The following is an 18,525-nucleotide window of genomic DNA, read 5'->3' on the forward strand; positions in this document are numbered from 1 at the left end:
GGGCTTTTGAGATTGACATAACGCCGGCCCCAAACGCGATCGCTCGACCGCGTTCCCCACGAAACAATACCAACACCTCTTTTTTCCCACATCACGACCAAACGTCACCGCAGGTAGCGGACGCAGCAGAGGCGATTTCGCCAGCAGTCTTTTCGCCATTTTCTTCGGCTTACCATTCTGCATTTTATTCATTTGCATTTTCTCCCGCGCGACTTCTGCATTGCAATTGCCCGCGTAAACAGACTTCAATCGCATCCAAGCCACCAAACTTAGCACCCCGCAAACCGCGACATCAACTCACGACGACGATCTGCCACCCCCCTCGATGGACTGCTTATAGTCTCAGAAGTCCCTCAACCCCGATCGCATACGCCAACCCACCATGGCTCATGCTTGGCTCGACTCCCTCTCCGAGGATTGGCCCTCGCAAGCTGGATCTGAGACTTCTCCAGCTCAGTTGCCGCCTCTGAAGCCGATAGATAGCAGCAACACACCAAGCGGGAAAGGATCCGGTAGTCGCATACCTCTCCCCGTCAGTAGGATACGACCTTCGAGTGCTGGAAACAGCGACAAGAGCACCGGTGTGCTGAGCGAACGAAGCACCAATGACATTAATCTTCCACTATCCCAAAGGGGCCCCTCGAAGCTTTCCCGCGAGATCAAGCCCAACGACCAATCACGTCAAACAAGTCGCGCATTCTCAGCCTCAACAAATGGCTCTGTCATACATAATACTGTACATCATAAATCCATCAGGTCGTCTCCGCTGCGAGGAGCCGGCGACACTCCGGAATGGAAGCGCAGGCTAGTATACGGCGACGTCGCATACGGAGAACAGCGAGATCTCTTCTGTTCCGCAGCCACAGGTCTCGAAAACATGTTCAAGCCGCCTTCTCCCCCCCAGGATAATTCCATCGCCGATCAAAGCGTGCGACAAAACACAACAATGCCCTCTAGCCCGCCCTTTTTCCACCGCCAGCACGAGGATCACCAAGATGACGAGGAAGAATCAGATGGCAGGAGCCACATGGACCCAAGCCCGAGCCCGAGCCCTAGACCACGCGCGCCGCACATTACCTACAAGATGAACGACGACTCCCCTGATCAAAGCCATCAAAGTCAACTAAGCCCGCAGCAAGACAATACTTTTGCTCAGGAATCCAGTCTGGCAGCTTCTGTTTCAGGGCTTGCACCACCAAATGACGCTTCTCGGAAGACCAGCGGACAGAGTGTCATCCGAAACGAGGATTTCAGTCCGATCGTCCTCACGCTGATGCGCCAGAAGCAGGATGAAGCAAAACAGACTTCCGCCCCCACCGAACTCCCCGTCGACCAGCTTCAGAATCGCCTAGAGAAACTGCGCATAGATCAGATGCTTTTGGACTCACAGGGGGAGCTCAACTTCGATATGGACGGCAGTATAGAAGAAGTGGACAGCGACAGAGCAGAGACGACCGAGGACTATGCGCGAAAGGGAGGCTTCCTCAACACTCGGCGCGGTGGCCGGTCTGGTGATGGATCCTTCAGGTACAGAGGTCTCAGTCCTGGCATGGGCGTTGACACATCTGAGATGCTCCCTGAAGAGTCTCTCCAGGCTAGCACACCCAAGCAGTTCCCAAGTGTAAGAACGTACTCCCCCGGCTACACTTCGATTCGGTTCGGGTCCCAGAGCCCACCACCTCCGCGCGTGCCAAATCCGAGTCCGGAGAAACCTGGCACGTCGGGAACGAATAGCACGAGTCCTTTGAAGTTGTTTGGCCCGTACGATACATTCACAAACCAGACGCTGCTCCGTCGCATCAGTCAATTCGAGGATCAAACATCTGGATCATCGCGGCAATCTTTCAGCGGTGAATTTGCCCCAGCTGCTAGGAACCGAAGACCGCACACTGCTCCTGGCGACTACCTATCCGTGCCAAAACAAGAAACAGCCACGAGCTCCCGATCTGTGAGTCAGTTTGGTGCGGGTGACCTCGAAGGTTACCAATTCAACCAAGACTTGTCTATCCGGCTTGAGGAGGAATCCCAATTTTTCGAGGACGACGAGGGTTCCGAACATGAACCGGAAGATGAAGAGTCTGTCCTTCGATTCGAGCATGTCGCGGGGTCGCCGGTGCCAGATGAGGCCTCGATGTTTGTTCCCAGGAAGCGAGCAAAGTCTGGCACTACGACTGCCTCATCTTCCAAGCACACACCATCAGCCAGCGAAGGAAGCGTTCAAAGAGGCAACGTCCAGTTCGCGGGGGCTGAGGCATTCATGCTAGGTACCCCGCAAAGACGCGATGCATCAGAAGGGAAGCGACCACGTACCTCTCCATCGAAGGACCCGACACCGAAGCGGAGGAGGACGCTGCACAAGTCAGACATTGCGTATGGGAGGGAAGAGCGGTATGCACTTCTGGACACCGTCCAGGAAACCCATGCTTTGATGCAGAGCATGATGGGCAAGAAGCGCAAAGACGCTCGCCCAGGAAGTTTGCAACAAAGAGCACACCCCAGCGTGCTGGCCACCCGCCATATCCTACGCCCACGAACTCCGACCCCCAGCTCGAGGTCTTCTTTGCAAGCTGGCGAGTTCCCCTTCCAGGATAACTTGCTCGAGGACTATGCCGAAGACGAAGACGAAGAGGAAGAGCGGCCCTTACGACGCACCCCTCACCGTGGGTCCCAATTCACATCCAGTGGCAATGATCGCAGTGCGACACTCGACACAGACCGTAAGCCTTCTATCAGAACTCAGGACTTCTTGGATGAGGCTGGCAAGATCATGGCCATGATCCGAAATGGCGTGAAGGCCCCTAGCGGCCTGACTAGCGTAGAGGAATCCGATGCGGAATACGGCGAGCCTAGTCCTGCTTTTGACGACTCGTACGAGTCGACCAGGGAACCACTGTCTCGACCTCCGAGTCGCGAAGGAAAGCCAGTGCAAAGAGCACCGCAACGCCAGGAGAACCCAGAGATTCTTGACTACCTCAAGAAGTACCAGGAGCTGAGCGACATGGGAGACGTCATCACATCTTCGCTTAGATCTATGGATCAAGCTCAAGATGCCATCCGAGCTGCGCAGGAGGTTGAGCGACAGATCGAAGAGAACAGCCGCTCGAGAAACAATGTCGATGACCTCCAATATCTTGGAGGAGACGAAACCATCAGCGACCCCCCCAACATTCGTATCTCCGCGAACCCGAACAGACAGCGAGATGGCTCTAACGAGTATGACGATTTCGGTACTCACTCGTCAGGGGCATCTACCAACCGGACCATGCACACAGGCTCCTCTCGAGGCTCCGAGTCAAGGAAAACGATTGCGCCGCAGAGTGTGTCGCATCTGATTCCGGATCAGGTCGGGAGCATGTATCTTGATCGTCAGCAAAACATTTGGATCAAACGGAGGGGCGAGAGCATCCGACCTAAAAGTTCGCATATTGTCATCCCGTCCGAGGATAGTGAAGACGACCCTTTTGCGAGTATTCCTGACTTGTCCGTCGACATTACGAAAGAGATGCTGCACTTGAGGTTGGTGACGGCACAAAAGGAGGCTGAAGAGCGGGAAGCCAACATGACACAATCACCCAAGGGCTCCATGGACACTCCTCGGAGCTCGTCGGGCAGAGGCTTTGTGACGCTGTCGCCCGATGCGGCACTGCCCCGCGATATCGCGCTGCAGGCAAGAACCGAGTTCCACAAGCTTGAAAGCAAGGCAGGAGACGGAGACGTTGAGCATGAGATCCAGCTGGACGAGGATCGCATCGTTGATTCCTCCCCGTCCCGGAGACGAATGACGATATCATTTTCTTCGCCTATTGCCTCTATCATACAGGACGTTGCCGCTGAGGACATCGATAGCCTTGAGGATGACGAGGGCAGTTTCGTGGATGCGGACTCGATGATTGAGGAGTCTAAACGAGGCAAATACCAAAGCTTGACGAAGACTGCACGACGGACTCTGCTGCAACCACGCCCGCGTACAGCCCCGGCTCGTGGCCCATCACGACAATTTTCGCTCCGTGGCCAGTCATTTGTCCCTAGGCCCGTCTCCCGAATCGACGAAAGGGAAGAAGACAGTGTCATCGGCGATAATGCTGACGAGCGTCAAGTTAGTATTCTGGGCGAGAACAGTGCTCTGAGCTACGTCTCTCCCAAGAACCAAGAGAAGAGTCTGAGCTTCATCATCAAGACTCCCGGCAAGACAAGAATGGGCGGCCTCTACCCGGACGCAAGCGCCATCATCAGCCATAACGTTGGCAACTTGTCCCTGAGCCCTATGTCAGAGTTTACTTTGAACCATCACGAAAAGTCATTCGGCTTTGAAGTCAGCTACATTGTGGAGGACCAGCGTCTTGTCACTGGCGACGGCTCTAAGAAGGTTTTGTCTTTGACTGTTCGTGAGCTTGTTGATCGTCTGACGGAGATTGAGCCATTTGAGCCATACTGGGAGGATTTCACGGAACTTGACATGAGCGAGAAGCGTTTGTCGAGCCTCCATATGCTGGACGAGTTTTGTGGTCGTTTGGTGAGCTTGGACGCGTCCAACAACAGCATCGGTCATCTCGACGGAGTGCCAACTTCAATTCGACAACTCAAGATGACGCACAACATGTTGACTGAGCTAACATCGTGGGATCATCTCGCCAACTTGCAATACGTCGACATCTCTAACAACGACCTGTCCAGTCTGTCAGCGCTGAAGAACCTCGTTCATCTCCGGAGCCTGCGGGCCGACAACAACAAGCTTACCTCTTTGGATGGCTTGAACCAGCATGATGGACTTCTCTCGCTCCGGGCACGCAACAATCAGATCGAGATGGCCGATTTCGATGGCACCAAGCTGCACCGATTGACCGAGCTTGACCTGACTGGCAACAAAGTTTCGGAGCTTCGCGAACTCGGACAGCTTTCTTCACTGCAGACTCTCAAGCTCTCGAAAAACTGCCTCGAAGCCTTTACTGCGGCAGATGCCCAAGGTCTAGAGGGTCTGCGGTACCTTGACCTGAGCGACAACGACATCCTGGAGCTTGACATTAGTCGCCTGCCAGCTGTCCGCCTGCTTCATGCGGACAGGAACCGCATCAGCAAAATTACTGGTTTTACCAAGGCCAGACACCTGGATAGCCTGTCCCTCAGAGAGCAACGTGGTGATGTTCAGTTGGATCTTTCCTTCCTTTCTTCGGCTTACGAAGTCCGCAAACTCTTCCTTTCGGGCAACTACATTGGCACTTTTGAGCCCAAGGTAGATTTCCTCAACCTGCAGCTGCTTGAACTAGCCAACTGCGGGCTCCGTTGCCTGCCGGAAGGGCTCGGCCAGCTGATGCCGAACCTGCGCTCGTTGAACCTTAACTTCAACGCCGTCGCAGACATGTCACCCATTCGATTTATTCCCCGGCTCAAGAAGCTTCTTGTTGCCGGCAATCGCCTGGCAGACTCGACCACAGTCACGGAACTCTTGACGGACTTCCCGCACCTGACGCAATTGGATTTGCGGGACAATCCAATCACGCAGGGCTTCTACCCACCGGTCCACGTAACCGTGTCGGCGGACCGAGGTCACGTCGCGGACCCGTTCACGCTCCCCGAGGCCGATCCGGAGAGGGATGCCATGTTTGCCCGGCGCCTCGACGAGACGACGCGTCTCCGGCGACGACTGTACCAGGTTGTTTTTGTGGGATGCTGCAAGAAGCTGAAGCTGTTGGACGGGTTGCCCGTCAAGCGGCAGCATATGCTTGCTCGCGACCCTTCATTTCAGGCGTTGGTGAAGGAAGGTCTGCTTCCTAGCGATGTCGCCCAAGTTCCGATTGTTGCTTCTCCGGCAGTCGGAGTTCAAGCTCCAAGTGAGGCGCCGGCGCCGGCCCAGAGGCAAACACCGGCGCGGGCTCCGGTCTCCGTCAAGGCTGACGACAGCAGCCGTTGGAACGCAGAGGACAGCTTTGCCTGAGGTGCAGAGAGGAAGGATGTACAACAACAGGAGCAGGTGGGCCCAAAAGAATTAGGCGTTTTGAGTACAGCATGGGCGATTGTCTTTTTTTCTTCTTCTCTCTATTATCTTTTTTCATCCATATGGAAGATTTTTTTTGGGGTTCGAAAACAAGAAAGGCGTCTGGGTAATTATCGAAAAGGGAGCCAGGGGACTACCACTATTATTAATGACTGAAACGAGAGGAGTATTGTACGAGTACAGCACGGTAGAAAGCATTGCTTCAGGAACATGAAAGAGAGAATACAGGCTCTGTATATGCATTACTTTGGTTTCGATGCTGGTTCAAGATGGTGATGCTGATGCCTTTGGGTAAGGTAACTTACATCACCTTATTCAACGATGCTTATTCCACGTTTGTGCCTTTGCCGCAGCGTGAGTGCCAGTACCGCGGGGAATGTTCGCCGTACCTTGATGGGCAAGGTGTAGCACCGTGTAGCCGGGTCCCCCCACTCCGTCGTCGTCATGATTGCCGAGCCGGCGCCTCCGGGTGGGTGATAGGATCGTGATTCAGTGATCCACTTCCAGAGTACGAGGTAGACATGTGAAGTGCTACGGCGTACAGACACAGGCTAGGTAGTATCAGATACCAACTGCAGTAGTATCTGAAATCAACGGGCAGGCGGTGGGTGCCCTCGTATTAAGCCAGGTGTTTTTCACTTGGACGATGGCCAAGGCGGCACATGATTTGATGAATTTGATGGCCAACGCAATGCACAAGTTGCGTGTGAAAACGTTCCTGAGTCGGGTCATGGTCCTCGGGAAAATTATATATATATATGTGTGTGTAGAGTCTTGGGGTTTCAAGGGGAAATTGGTCGCTGAACGAATCGAGCAGGTAAGGTACATAATCACGTATTCCAGAGTTATCGTCCGAACTTCAGGCAGGAAAAGTTTCCCCCGTCACCGCAAACTACTGCGTAGCACCCACTCACACCTTTTTAACCAGTTTCCCGGTTTGGGAAGGGGAACGACTAACGATCCGAGTTGGGCAGCAGGGAAATTTGGACCATGGCCGCACCGCGTGGGTGGTTAAAATAAGCAACCCCCTGAGGTAATCTTAGGGAAAGGGCACTGTCACGCATACGGATAGTTTGTGAGTTTGTGAGTGTGAGTGGTGCTCAATAATGAGATTTGATACTTGGCCTTCTTCGGAGCCCAATGAACGAACGCTAATGCCAGGGCGACGACGGCGTCGTCGTCGTCCAGTGTGAAATGCACAAAATCCGGATGATGCGCCCGACGAGACGAGATGCAACACGGAAAGGTAAGGTAAGGTAAGGTATCCACAGTCCACACACGCAAAGGAGATCACCCTTTTTTTTTTTTGGACCCCTACATCGTTAGTCCCCTTTCCGAATTCCCCCCCTTGGAACCTTTCCAGAAAGCAACCCCTTGAACCCCTTCTACGTGTACGCGCAAGGACGGAACGGAAAGTTGGGATGACTGGCGCACGCGAGGTGCGCGCGTGGTAAGGAGTTCAGCGTTCAGATAGGCGCGCTCGAGGGAGGGGTTTGCCTGTCTAGTTGTGTAGAACTTGGTGTTGGAGGCCGCCAAGACAGGGAAGCGAGTGTTGCGTGGGAGTCTGGGACGGGATGAGCTTTTTTGTGTGGATGGAGTCAGGTACTGTGTTTTGGTGTGTAGGGCTCGATAGTGAGGCTGTATTATTAGGAGAGGAGAGCGAGCGCCCAGGAAGATTCCTCTATCCTCCGCCGTTCCAAACCCAGGGCAGTCTTCTCTCAGGTTTCCAAGGATCCACGGTGGAGCTTGGCACGGGAGAATTGGAGGAGGAAAGTCAGGGACTCCCTTGGAGACAGAGGATGGCATGGGTATGGCAGGGCTAACTTGGCAAGACTAAAAAAGAAGTCTTGGTTTGGAACGAGGACGAGGCCACGGGAACGGGGAGGGCGAGTGGAGGGAGAGAGCCGGTCGGGCGTGGCACGTAAGAGTATTAGTTGTCATAGTTGACGGGATGGTGTTACGGTGCTTTGCTGTCCCCGTATGCGACAGGTGGCCTAGGCTTGGTGTGTTTCTGGATGTCCCTTGCGTGTTGCATCTCGTGGGAACCCGGCGCTGTCTTTATCTTGTCCACTTCCTGAGTAGGTAAGTAGGCATTAGGTTTTGTGCGATGTGGCCCTTTTCTCGTGCTTGTTTTTCTTCGGACGTGTCAATGTTGACATTCAGGTGGCAAGGCATGGGGGGTCAAGGAAGAGATCAACAAACGAGGCGCTGCCGTCAAGGTTCAAGGCAAAAAAAAAAAAAAAAAAAAAAAAAAAAAAGGATTTGAATATCGCGACCTGATGCCCCGAGATGTGCATGTATCCGTATGGATGTACTACGTAAGGCATTGATGGGTTAGGAGGATGTTCTCCTTCCGCGACAAGGGCTCATTTTGTGGATTTGCAGCGGGCTGCAGGTGAAGAGGCCTGCGGTGAGGTAATCGCGGCCGACGCACCTCAGAGGCATGTCATCGGGTCGGGTAGTAGGTACGTGGCAGGAGGTATCGTCGCCACGCTAAGACGGGTGAAATTGGTGGTAATTTGAGCCGGAGCTTGTACTCGTACCTGAGGCGGATGGAATCTTGATGGAAGCTGCGGACCCAAGTCCCCTTATTATCCACTGTAAGGTAGCCACTAGCCACTAGCTGCTCGCAGTGCTCGCCTAGGTATGTATGTACCTACAAAGACAGGCTACGACGGATACAGGGCAGAGTCACAGCGAAGCACCCCAGACATGCTGGGTGATCATCCCCCCCCCGGTTCGCCTTCCACCCCTGGTCCACGTCAGGCAAAGCCGCAAATGTGCTGCATTGCTGGGCTTGGGAGAGGAGAGGAGCGTCGGATTGCATAATGATATCGTCCCGCCCACACACACACACACACAACACACATTGACTACACTTCCCCATTTCTGACCTCGACAGTACCGCTATTCTTTGGCTCTCCGCTCTAGCGTCTGCGCTACAATCCACCAAACATTTCCTACCTACTCACCTAGGTCGCGCACCTCACCCTTTTCTCTATCCTCCCTTCCTACTTCCCACGAAGCTCGCGATACACCCCGATAGAACACTCAACCCGTCAGTCCTCTCGCCAGGACGCAGGCTTACAGCAGTAGCGGGCGCATCCTGCAACATCCTGCTGCCGTTTGCTTTTTTGAAACCATGACGTTTGGCGACATCATCGCCCGCCAACCAACATGGACCCCGAGCCTACTCTCCCTCTCGAGCGCTCCGTCTCGCAGCATAGCGCAACGTCCATGAGAAGCGGACGCTCACATACCGTACGAGCCAAACGATCAAAACTCAACTCCCAGCCTTCGAGCTCCGCAAGCTCCATTGCCGCCTCCGAAGACAAGTCGCTGACGAGCTTCCCCTCCTTCTCGCCCGACTCACCAAGGGGCGAACACGCCTTTCCTCCTCCGCCACTGACCCCGGAACCCGAAGCGCCTCCTACCGTACGCAAGATCTCCGATACCAGGCCCGGTCCCATCTCTCTGCTGGGCAATCTGACTGGTTCTTCCGCCGAGCAAGCAGCTCGTGATGCCCTGTTCGAGGACTCGCCTATTTCAACCCACAAGATACCAGGTGCCCTTCACCACTCCGACGACGAGCACATTGGCCGTCTAATTGCCAGACATGGAGCCGTTGCGCTCGTCAGGCAGGTCGCGACCGACCTGGCACAGCGCGATGCCCAAATCGCCCAGCTGAGGAGGAAGGCCGACGAAAGGGAGAGGGCTTTGCGCAAGATTATACTGGAATGCGGCTTATCTAACCTAGATCTCGAAAAGAGACTAAGAACTATCGAAATCGAGGTCAAGACCGAACGCCCTGGCAATCGCCGCAACGAGAGCGGGCTTTCTGACCTCATGAGCGATGCCATGCAGGATACCGTCAACGTAAACGTCTTTGGACAGACTGATGGCAACGACGCCACGATCCGCGCCAGCAACCTAGGTATGCCCTCCGTTCCCGACGGAAGAGGGACCGCGAGAGGGTGGAAGGATTATCTTTGGGGCGGAACCAGCAGAAAGGGCAGCATGCCCAGCAGCGTCAACGGCGACGACATCGCGAGACCTTCAACTGTTGTGAGGGCGCAGTCCACCGCTGATAGGCGGCCTGGTCTTCAAGACGATCTCTTCAGCCCACCCAGCGAGGGTGTGCCGCCTGAGAGTGTGCCGCCAAGAACCCCCAGTCGAGCGTCTAGCATCCAGTCTGGACCCCCGGGTTCGCGCAAAGCCTCAACATCCGTCGCAGCTAGCCTCATGAGACTGGTGGCCGGAGGCGCAATCAACACGCGCGAGGGTGGTCCCAATCGCGGAAGGTCTAATAGTGCTACCCAACCGCAGTCGCAGTCGACCCCGCGAGCATCTTCAACCTCCAGCGCCAAAACCACACAGTCCAGCCGAGCGGTCTCGACGGCAGGCGGACCCAAGGCTCTCATGGCTATGCGCAGAACCACGGGCACCGCGAATGCTCCTCCGGTCAATACCAGCGCTAGGACTCAGCCGCAAGAAAGATGGGACACCATGGTGAACAGCCCGACGAATATGACCTCGAACCGCCAGGAAAGTTACGGCCCCGTCGAGATGGATGCAATCCTCCCACCCGAGACCCAGCCGCCAACCTTGACGCACATCTACAACAACTATATCGGAAGCGAGTATCTTACTGATCGCTTCGGCTTCATTTACGACCAACGAAGGAAGAAGAGGCAACGCGAATCTGCGCAGATGGCTCGTCACTTTAAGCAAGGCGGGCGTGCCGAGATGCTGTCAAACGGCCGGTCAGACTTGACCTCGCCAATGATCGAGGAGGAAGAGGAAGTGCTCGCAAGCCCCGGCAGCGACGAAAGACCTGGCAGCCCGTCGTCCACGGAGGAACGCGCGGGTGAGGGGAAGCCCAAAAAGTGGCAAGATTACCTCAAGCTGGCCACATTCCCAACGGAGCTTTTGTCTCATACCCCCTCACTCGGCGCGCCATCTCTCGAGGTATTGGAGGGTGGAGAATTGGGCCTCAAGTCACCTGGACTCATTGCGGCTGACGAGCGAGGATTTGTCCCGATTGCGAGCACAACAACATCTGTCATTGACAGCGAGGCGACTCCCCCGGTTGAGACTGATGCCGCTGCAGGAACGGTTGTCAGGGACGACACAGAACCTGTGAAGCTCCTTCTCCAGCACATGGGCGAGTTGCACGACTCTCTGCAGAGAGACAAGGCGGCGCGTTGGAACGAGTTCCTGCGCAAAGTCAGGGCGGAGAGGAAGCGAGATGGCGAGGCTGCGGCCGCAGCAGCAGCTGCACTTGCCGAAGCCCGCTTCGAGCGACCGGCAATGACCATCCCCGAAGCTGCCATAGCCGATGGCGAGCTGATTGGAATCACTGGCCTCGGAAACAAAGGCAAGGTTGGGCGCGCCAAGAGGTCGGAGTTGCGGAATTTGGTTCTCGGTGGCATCCCAGTCAACTTGCGCGCAAAAGTCTGGTCAGAGTGCTCTGGCGCCACCACGCTTCGTGTTCCCGGATATTATCAAGATATAATCGCTCGACCGGACGAAGATGATGATCCGCTGGCAGTGTCCCAGATCGATATGGACATCAACCGTACTCTGACCGACAACATCTTTTTCCGCAAGGGGCCGGGCGTGTCGAAGCTTAAGGAGGTGCTGAAAGCCTACGCCCGCCGAAACCCAGAGGTCGGCTACTGCCAGGGCATGAATCTCATCGCGGCGAATCTGTTGTTGATAATGCCATCAGCAGAGGACGCGTTTTGGATCCTGACCAGCATCATCGAAAACATCCTGCCGTCCGGATACTACGACCACAGTCTCCTCTCGTCTCGCGCAGACCAGCAGGTGCTGCGCCAGTATGTCGTGGACGTGCTCCCCAAACTGTCGCAACACCTGGACGATCTCAGCATCGAACTCGAAGCGCTCACCTTCCAGTGGTTCCTCAGCGTCTTTACCGACTGCCTTTGCGCCGAGGCTTTGTTCCGGGTCTGGGATGTGGTGCTTTGCATGAACGACGGAAGCACTTTTCTGTTCCAGGTGGCGTTGGCGCTGCTCAAGCTGAACGAGACGCAGCTTCTGCAGTGCGACACGCCGGCAAGCGTGTACACTTACATTAACCGCCAGATGACCAACCACGCCATCAGTATCGATAACATGATCAAGGCATCTGATGCTCTGAGGAAGCTGGTGAAGCGCGAGGACGTGGAGGCGCGTCGCGACAAGGCGATCCAGGCGGAGAAAGATGCTGTAAGGCTGAGAAACGAGATGAACGCGGCTAAGAAGGCGAACAAGGCGAACGGGAATGGGAACGGCGTCGGCGCTGGACAAGAGGAGAATGAGGCAGCTGAGCCGGATTTGGATGTCCGTGAGCCCATGCCGATTGAGCAAGACGTGCAGACATGAGAGATGGAGAGCAGCGGTGATGCATTTCAGGTGTTTGAATGGACGTCCATGATACCCCCTCTGTCCGATTGGGAAGACACACAAAAATAGCGTCTTTTTTTTTTTTTTTGACCACACAATACACGATCTCTTGAGCAATGCAGGCTGGATATTAGTGATATACAGTGATGTATGCGTTTCATTTTCATGCAGTATTCGTGACTATTGTACTCGCCTTCTACAACTACTCGTCTCCTACAACTTGGCCTTACCAGCCTTCCACTCCTGCACAAACCTCTTCCCCTCCGCAACCCTCGCCTTCTCCAACTCCTCCCTCTGATCCCAAATCTTCTCCTCGCTCTCATAATTCTCTTTGCTGAGCACGTACGCGCTCTCCTTCCACATCTCCATCTTGAGCACGGCGTACACCCCGCTCTTGCCCCTCTCCGTCAACTTCCTCTCCGCGATCAACTTCAGCGCCTCGTCGAGCCCGCCCAGCGCGTCGACGAGACCCGCCTCGAGGGCCGCGGGGCCGGGGAACCGTTTTGCTTCGAGGACGATGTCCTGGTAGATCTTGGGGGAAGCGCATTTGATCCGGAAGATGGCGGACATGGGCGGCTTCAGCGGTGCCCCGAACTCGAGCTCGTTCATGCAGAGGAAACCCTTTTGCGGGTTCATGACGCGGTAGTCGTGGTGCATCGCCGTCATGAAGCCGCCCGCGAAGGCGTGGCCTGGGATCAGGGCGACGGTGGGCATCGGGTAGGTTAGCAGGCGTTTGAAGAGGGCATACAAGGTGTCTGGGAAGAAGCGCGGGGTTGCGAAGGCGTGTTCGAGGTCGAGACCGTTGGAGTAGAATTTGGGTATGGCGGAGGTCGTGACGAGGACGCCGGGCGGGTGGGCGAATTCGATTATGTCGAGGGCGGCGAGGAGGGCTTTGCAGAAGGGGGTTGTGAGGCGGTTGTCGGGGGGCGAGGACCAGGTTAGGAGGTAGACTAGGGGTGCTGGGGTTGTGCAGACTATGGTACCGCCTTCGTGGGAGTCGAGTTTGGGGATGGGGATTGTGAAGAGGGGGGTTTGGGAGGTCATGATTGTGAGGGTTGTGATGGTGATGTTGAGAGTTGTTGATGATATGAGACGAGGTTGAGGTTCGGTGACGGGGGGTTATGTTGTTTCGATACGAGGGAGCTTGAGGACAGATCGGGCAGGCGATGACCGAAAAGACTTTCAAACTTGTATGAGAATTATATGCAAGTATTGTAGTCTTGATGATCAAGCTATAATATGAGAATGGATGAGAGAGTAGCGATGGCTCAAGGTTACAAAGGCTTGAAGTTGAAGGGATCGACGGATAGTCTAAGTAAGCGCTGCTGACCTCGGTTCGGCAAATGGCACTAAGGAAGAGCATGCCTCAGATTGCAGACATGATTAGAAAATCCAACGTGCGGCGCGCAGTTCGGCTGACACCCTTCCCCGAATCCCCAAATCTACAACCTTGACCCAAAGTACCTACCTCATGGCAAGCTGGCTATTATTCCGATGCACCAGTAGCGGTCATCCAATCACATAGCTTGTCATCTTGTCTCTTTCCCTGCATTTGAGATGGATGGAATTTTTTTTCCGAGTTCCCTTATGTTCATGGGGAAATTTATGAGGCTACGTACCTTGGAAAGGTTAATGGGCTTTCACATGTGAAGTAAGAGCGGCCCCAAAAGGAAGACCGCCAAGCTCCTGCGGCTTCTGATGCACCCCAGAAATCGTCCTGGCCATCCACAACTCGCTTACCTTAGCCAAGTGGATCTTTTGATACCCCTGCAAGACTACTCCTTACGTAAGGCCGCATCCCACTTTACAACACCCAATCAACACCCGCCATTGACAGAGCTACCCCAATTCCAACTGCCCTGCTGGCCGCTGTCGCGTCGTAACTCCCACTGAGTGGTCCCCGCTGGCTCCAGTGTCAGGTCAGGTCGTCCACGTCTCACAAGTCGCACTTCTGTCCTCTTGCAGGAAAGAAAGCCAGAGACAACAAAAAAGATTGGGAATTTCTCCCCTTATTCACACCCCCGAATACCTGCCAAAGACGATTTACGGCCATGGCGGAGAAAGACGACGATCAGAGGACCGTCGTCTTCTTTCACCCGGACCTTGGCATCGGTGGTGCTGAGCGTCTCGTTGTCGATGCCGCTGTCGGCTTGCAGAATCGAGGCCACAAGGTGGTCATCTTTACCAGCCATTGCGACAAGAGCCACTGCTTTGAAGAAGCTCGAGATGGTACGCCTGCAGTCCTTTTTCTCCTTTGATACATGACCTCGTATTGGAATGAGCATACCCTAACTTGTCTCTCTACCAGGAACCCTCGACGTCCGCGTCCGCGGCAACTGGATCGTCCCTCCCTCCATCCTCGGGCGCCTCACGATCCTCTGCGCCATCCTGCGCCAGCTCCACCTCCTCGTCCAGATCTACGCCACTCGCGAACTCCAGTCCCTGAACCCAGACACCTTCTTCGTCGACCAGCTCAGCGCGGGCCTGCCGCTGCTGCAGTACCTCGCCCCCAAGGCGCCCATCCTCTTCTACTGCCACTTCCCCGACATGTACCTCGCCCTCGGCCGCGAAAAGTGGTGGAAGCGCCTCTACCGCGTGCCCTTTGACTGGGTCGAGGAGTGGAGCATGGGCTTCGCCGACGAGATCGCCGTCAACTCGGGCTTCACAAAGGGCATGGCCACGGGCGCGTGGCCGAAGCTCGCCAAGCGCAAGAACTTCAAGGTCGTGTACCCCTGCGTCGACATTGCGCCCAAAAAGGAGAGCGAGAAGAAGGCGATAGGAAACGGCAACAACGAGGAAGAGGCCATTTGGACGGACAGGAACATCATACTGAGCATCAACCGCTTCGAGAGGAAGAAGGACATTGCGCTCGCCGTCAAGGCTTTCGCCGCGCTGCCTGCGGACAAGAGAAAGGGCGTCCGGCTGGTCCTCGCTGGCGGATACGACCCGCGTAGCATCGAGAATTGCCAGTACCACAAGGAGCTTGAGAAGCTCGCCGCGTCGCTCGAGTTGGAGACGTTCACGGCCAAGAACATCATCACCGCGCTGTCTGCGCCCGAGCACATCCCGGTGCTGTTCCTCCTCTCCATTCCGTCGAGCCTCAAAGACTCGCTCCTCCGATCGGCCAAGCTCCTCGTTTATACGCCCTCCAACGAGCATTTCGGTATCGTGCCCCTCGAGGCCATGTTGGCGGGCGTGCCCGTCCTCGCGGCAAACACGGGTGGGCCCAAGGAGACGGTCATGGACGGTGTGACGGGTTGGCTGCGGGCGCCGGACGAGGTGCTGGAGTGGACCGTGGTCATGGATAAGGTGCTCAACAGCCTCAGCCGGGGCGATTTGGAAAAGATGGGCAAGGCGGGCGTGCAGAGGGTGCGCACTGGGTTCGGGCAGGAGAAGATGGCGGAGCGGATCGAGAGGCTGCAGGACGAGATGTTGGCGGAGCCCAAGATGCCGCCCCTGCTGAACGCCGTGCTCAACTTTTTGGGCATTGTCGTGTTTTTCGGCTTGGGACTGGTCACGTCGCAGATGTTTGTCAATGCGAAGCAGAGGAGAGCTTGAGGGTAACGAGTGATCACGACGAGCTATGGCTGTTGTTTTTGTTATGAAAGGGACCTTGGCTGTACGATACTCGAGTTGTCGAATACTGATAGATTTTGTTCTCCTGGCAAAAACAATACCCCTTCGAATCTGGCTCCATGTTTCCATCTATTCGTGCTACATCTATCTACTCGCGCTACTGTGCAGACCTGAGTACTTCATCTTCCCCACATGGTGCATGGTGCGAGTGAGTTTGGAATGTGATGCTAGACACTCGAATTGACCCCCACGTAGCGGGGTAAACACTGATGGCACCTAGCGGAGCGTAAGGTAACTTCCTCTCCGAGACTGGAATCGGATGTCTTACCTCACCTTGATTCACTTCATACTAGCTACAAATACACCAGCACACTTCCACACCCTCGCAAATGTCACTCGACACGGATTCGGCGCCAGAACTAGACGCGGCCATGACGGGCCGAAAAGCCCTCGTTGACTTCTTTTGCCGGAGCCTGACGGCGTTCCAATCTTCAAAGGATGCGTTTCGCGTTATTTGCACGCTTCCTCACCGAAAAACCCCCCAGGACGCCAGCGGAGAGGTTAGCATAACGACACTGGCGCCGGCGCCGCGGAGGCCGGATTTCAACGCGAAGAAGACAAGGCCGCCGGTGAAGAGTCTTGTCGTGCTGGATTCCTCGTTTAACCCGCCTACGCTTGCGCATTTACGGATGGCGGCGTCTGCGGCGAGAGACTTGCAGAAGAGGAAGGCTACGGCGACGAGGGGCGATGGAGCTGGAGAATCGTCATCAGGTGCGGTTGGGGGTTCGGGTCAGGGAGGAGCGGTGAGGTTGTTGCTTCTCTTGGCTGTGAATAACGCAGACAAGAAGCCTAAGCCTGCGGCGTTCGAGGTGAGGTTGGGGATGATGTATGCGTTTGCCGAGGATTTGAGAGACGAGGTGCGGCGCAGGGGGGTAGATGAGGCCGAGGAGGAGGAGGAGGAGGATGTTGAGGTCGACTTGGGACTGACGACGATGCCATATTTTCACGATAAGAGCCAGGCTATCTCGGACACGGGGTTTTATGCGCAAGGGGACGGAGGAGGGGAGCCGGAGCAGGTGTATTTGGCGGGATATGATACGCTCATCCGGATCTTTAACCCAAAGTACTATAATGCTTCTTCTTCTTCTTCGTCATCGGGAGAAACAGCAGCGGCGGAGGCAGAGGCGCCGATTCGAAGGGCACTGGATCCGTTCTTGAACAGGTCTAGGTTGCGCATTACGATGAGAACAGACGATGAATGGGGTGGTGAGGGGGAGCAGGTTGCCTACCTCGAGAGTTTGAGGGACGGAGGGCTGGAGGATGTTGGAGGGCGAGGGACGTGGGCGGAGAGGGTTGAGATGGTTAGGGGTAGGTATGAGGGGGATGAGGTTGTTAGTAGTACCAAGGTGCGGGAGGCTGCTTCTAAGAAAGATGAGGAGATTTTGGGGCGGTTGCTTAGTAGGAGGGTGAAGGAGTGGGTGCTTGGCGAGGGGTTGTATCGTGAGTGAGTGCGATGGTGAAGTTTGATATCAGGGGGATGTTGAGTTTCTGAGATCAGGAATCGGGTGGTGAGGGCTTCGTTTGCTGCTTGATATATACAGGCTTCTAAGGAAGAGATTGTTGGCCTCTGACAAAATCGAGGATATGCGGCAAGTTCGCTGAGACGTCGTTTTGACCGGCGAATGGGTATACAGGCTCAACAAGATCCTCATAGAAATCAAGGGACCGAAGAACCTCATCAGCTTTCAAACGTCAGAAGGCAGTCTAGGAGCGCAGCTTCTCGGGATGGCTGTTATGACTGCCATTGAATGCCTCGACCAAACTATGCAAGCTTTACTTCTCAACTTGATAGCTGGGAGTGTTTGCCTCCTTCATCCCAGATGAGTGGCCGATCGCGATACATCTTGACACTCTGCCTCAGAGGTATATCCAGATTTTCACAATATGGTTTATCCGGGAGCTTTTGACGCAAAAAAGGGCATCTCCTACCCCAAAGCTGCCCTCATTGAGCCCTTTCCCCCCTCGCATTTGGCGCTACCCTCAACCGCCAGACAGCTTCTCGCTACATCAAATCGGTATGTGAAGAAGAGAAGTTTTCCAACGCCTTGATGCCTGATCCACCAATATCTTTCCAGGCATCTTTTGCTCTTTCGAACCCGCTCTTTCCATCTTCACGATGCAGATTTTTACATTTCCAGCCTCGGTACGTACTCGCCCATGTCCATTTTTCTCCAGCCCGAATTTTCATTGGCCGGCCCCTTACTGATTTGTCCCCCACCAAAGACCCACTATTGGGCCTCTCCAACATCTATAAAACGTCGCCTCCCGACCGCAGCTCTTAGGATTTTCTCTCCTCCTTTTTTCTTCATGTCGACAATACTTCAGAGAATCATTTCTATAGTATTCGACCTACTCTTGGTTCCCTAAAGGAGCTACAGATCCCACCCTGGTTGATGATTGATATCCTCGACGCCCTAGAGTGAAGAACTCTGGTTGCCCTCGCACTTTCCGCAAGGAAAGCGGCACTTATCCTTTTGGATGGCGCTGTA

The 18,525-nt window shown here is 55.1% G+C and overlaps 5 protein-coding genes across 5 annotated transcripts; 4 read left to right on the plus strand and 1 right to left on the minus strand.

Moving 5' to 3' along the window:
- Nucleotides 1-382: 382 nt before the first annotated feature.
- On the plus strand, nucleotides 383-5,932 carry BDZ83DRAFT_749802 (WD repeat domain-containing protein; the record flags this gene model as incomplete). The annotated part of the gene is made up of 1 exon (XM_060513820.1): nucleotides 383-5,932. One exon carries the CDS (start codon nucleotides 383-385, stop codon nucleotides 5,930-5,932), a length of 5,550 nt encoding a protein of 1,849 aa, XP_060367805.1.
- A 2,903-nt stretch (nucleotides 5,933-8,835) lies between these two features.
- On the plus strand, nucleotides 8,836-12,519 carry BDZ83DRAFT_611953 (TBC domain-containing protein). Its single transcript, XM_060507690.1, has one exon. It carries the CDS (start codon nucleotides 9,170-9,172, stop codon nucleotides 12,377-12,379), a length of 3,210 nt encoding a protein of 1,069 aa, XP_060367806.1. The 5' UTR covers nucleotides 8,836-9,169; the 3' UTR covers nucleotides 12,380-12,519.
- A 94-nt stretch (nucleotides 12,520-12,613) lies between these two features.
- Nucleotides 12,614-13,444, minus strand: BDZ83DRAFT_717596 (enoyl-CoA hydratase/isomerase; the record flags this gene model as incomplete). The annotated part of the gene is made up of 1 exon (XM_060511965.1): nucleotides 12,614-13,444. The coding sequence occupies one exon, from the start codon at nucleotides 13,442-13,444 to the stop codon at nucleotides 12,614-12,616; it is 831 nt and encodes a 276-aa protein (XP_060367807.1).
- Nucleotides 13,445-14,234: 790 nt separating this feature from the next.
- Nucleotides 14,235-16,093, plus strand: BDZ83DRAFT_739291 (family 1 glycosyltransferase). The gene is made up of 2 exons (XM_060513040.1): nucleotides 14,235-14,629; nucleotides 14,709-16,093. Exons 1-2 carry the CDS (start codon nucleotides 14,452-14,454, stop codon nucleotides 15,956-15,958), a joined length of 1,428 nt encoding a protein of 475 aa, XP_060367808.1. The 5' UTR covers nucleotides 14,235-14,451; the 3' UTR covers nucleotides 15,959-16,093.
- A 272-nt stretch (nucleotides 16,094-16,365) lies between these two features.
- BDZ83DRAFT_572008 (uncharacterized protein) lies at nucleotides 16,366-17,484 on the plus strand (the record flags this gene model as incomplete). The annotated part of the gene is made up of 2 exons (XM_060504459.1): nucleotides 16,366-16,747; nucleotides 16,778-17,484. The coding sequence occupies 2 exons, from the start codon at nucleotides 16,366-16,368 to the stop codon at nucleotides 17,482-17,484; spliced, it is 1,089 nt and encodes a 362-aa protein (XP_060367809.1).
- Between the last annotated feature and the right edge of the window lie 1,041 nt (nucleotides 17,485-18,525).

Source organism: Colletotrichum acutatum (assembly GCF_030867785.1).
Source record: "Colletotrichum acutatum strain CBS 112980 chromosome Unknown BDZ83scaffold_22, whole genome shotgun sequence".
NCBI lineage: Eukaryota > Fungi > Ascomycota > Sordariomycetes > Glomerellales > Glomerellaceae > Colletotrichum > Colletotrichum acutatum.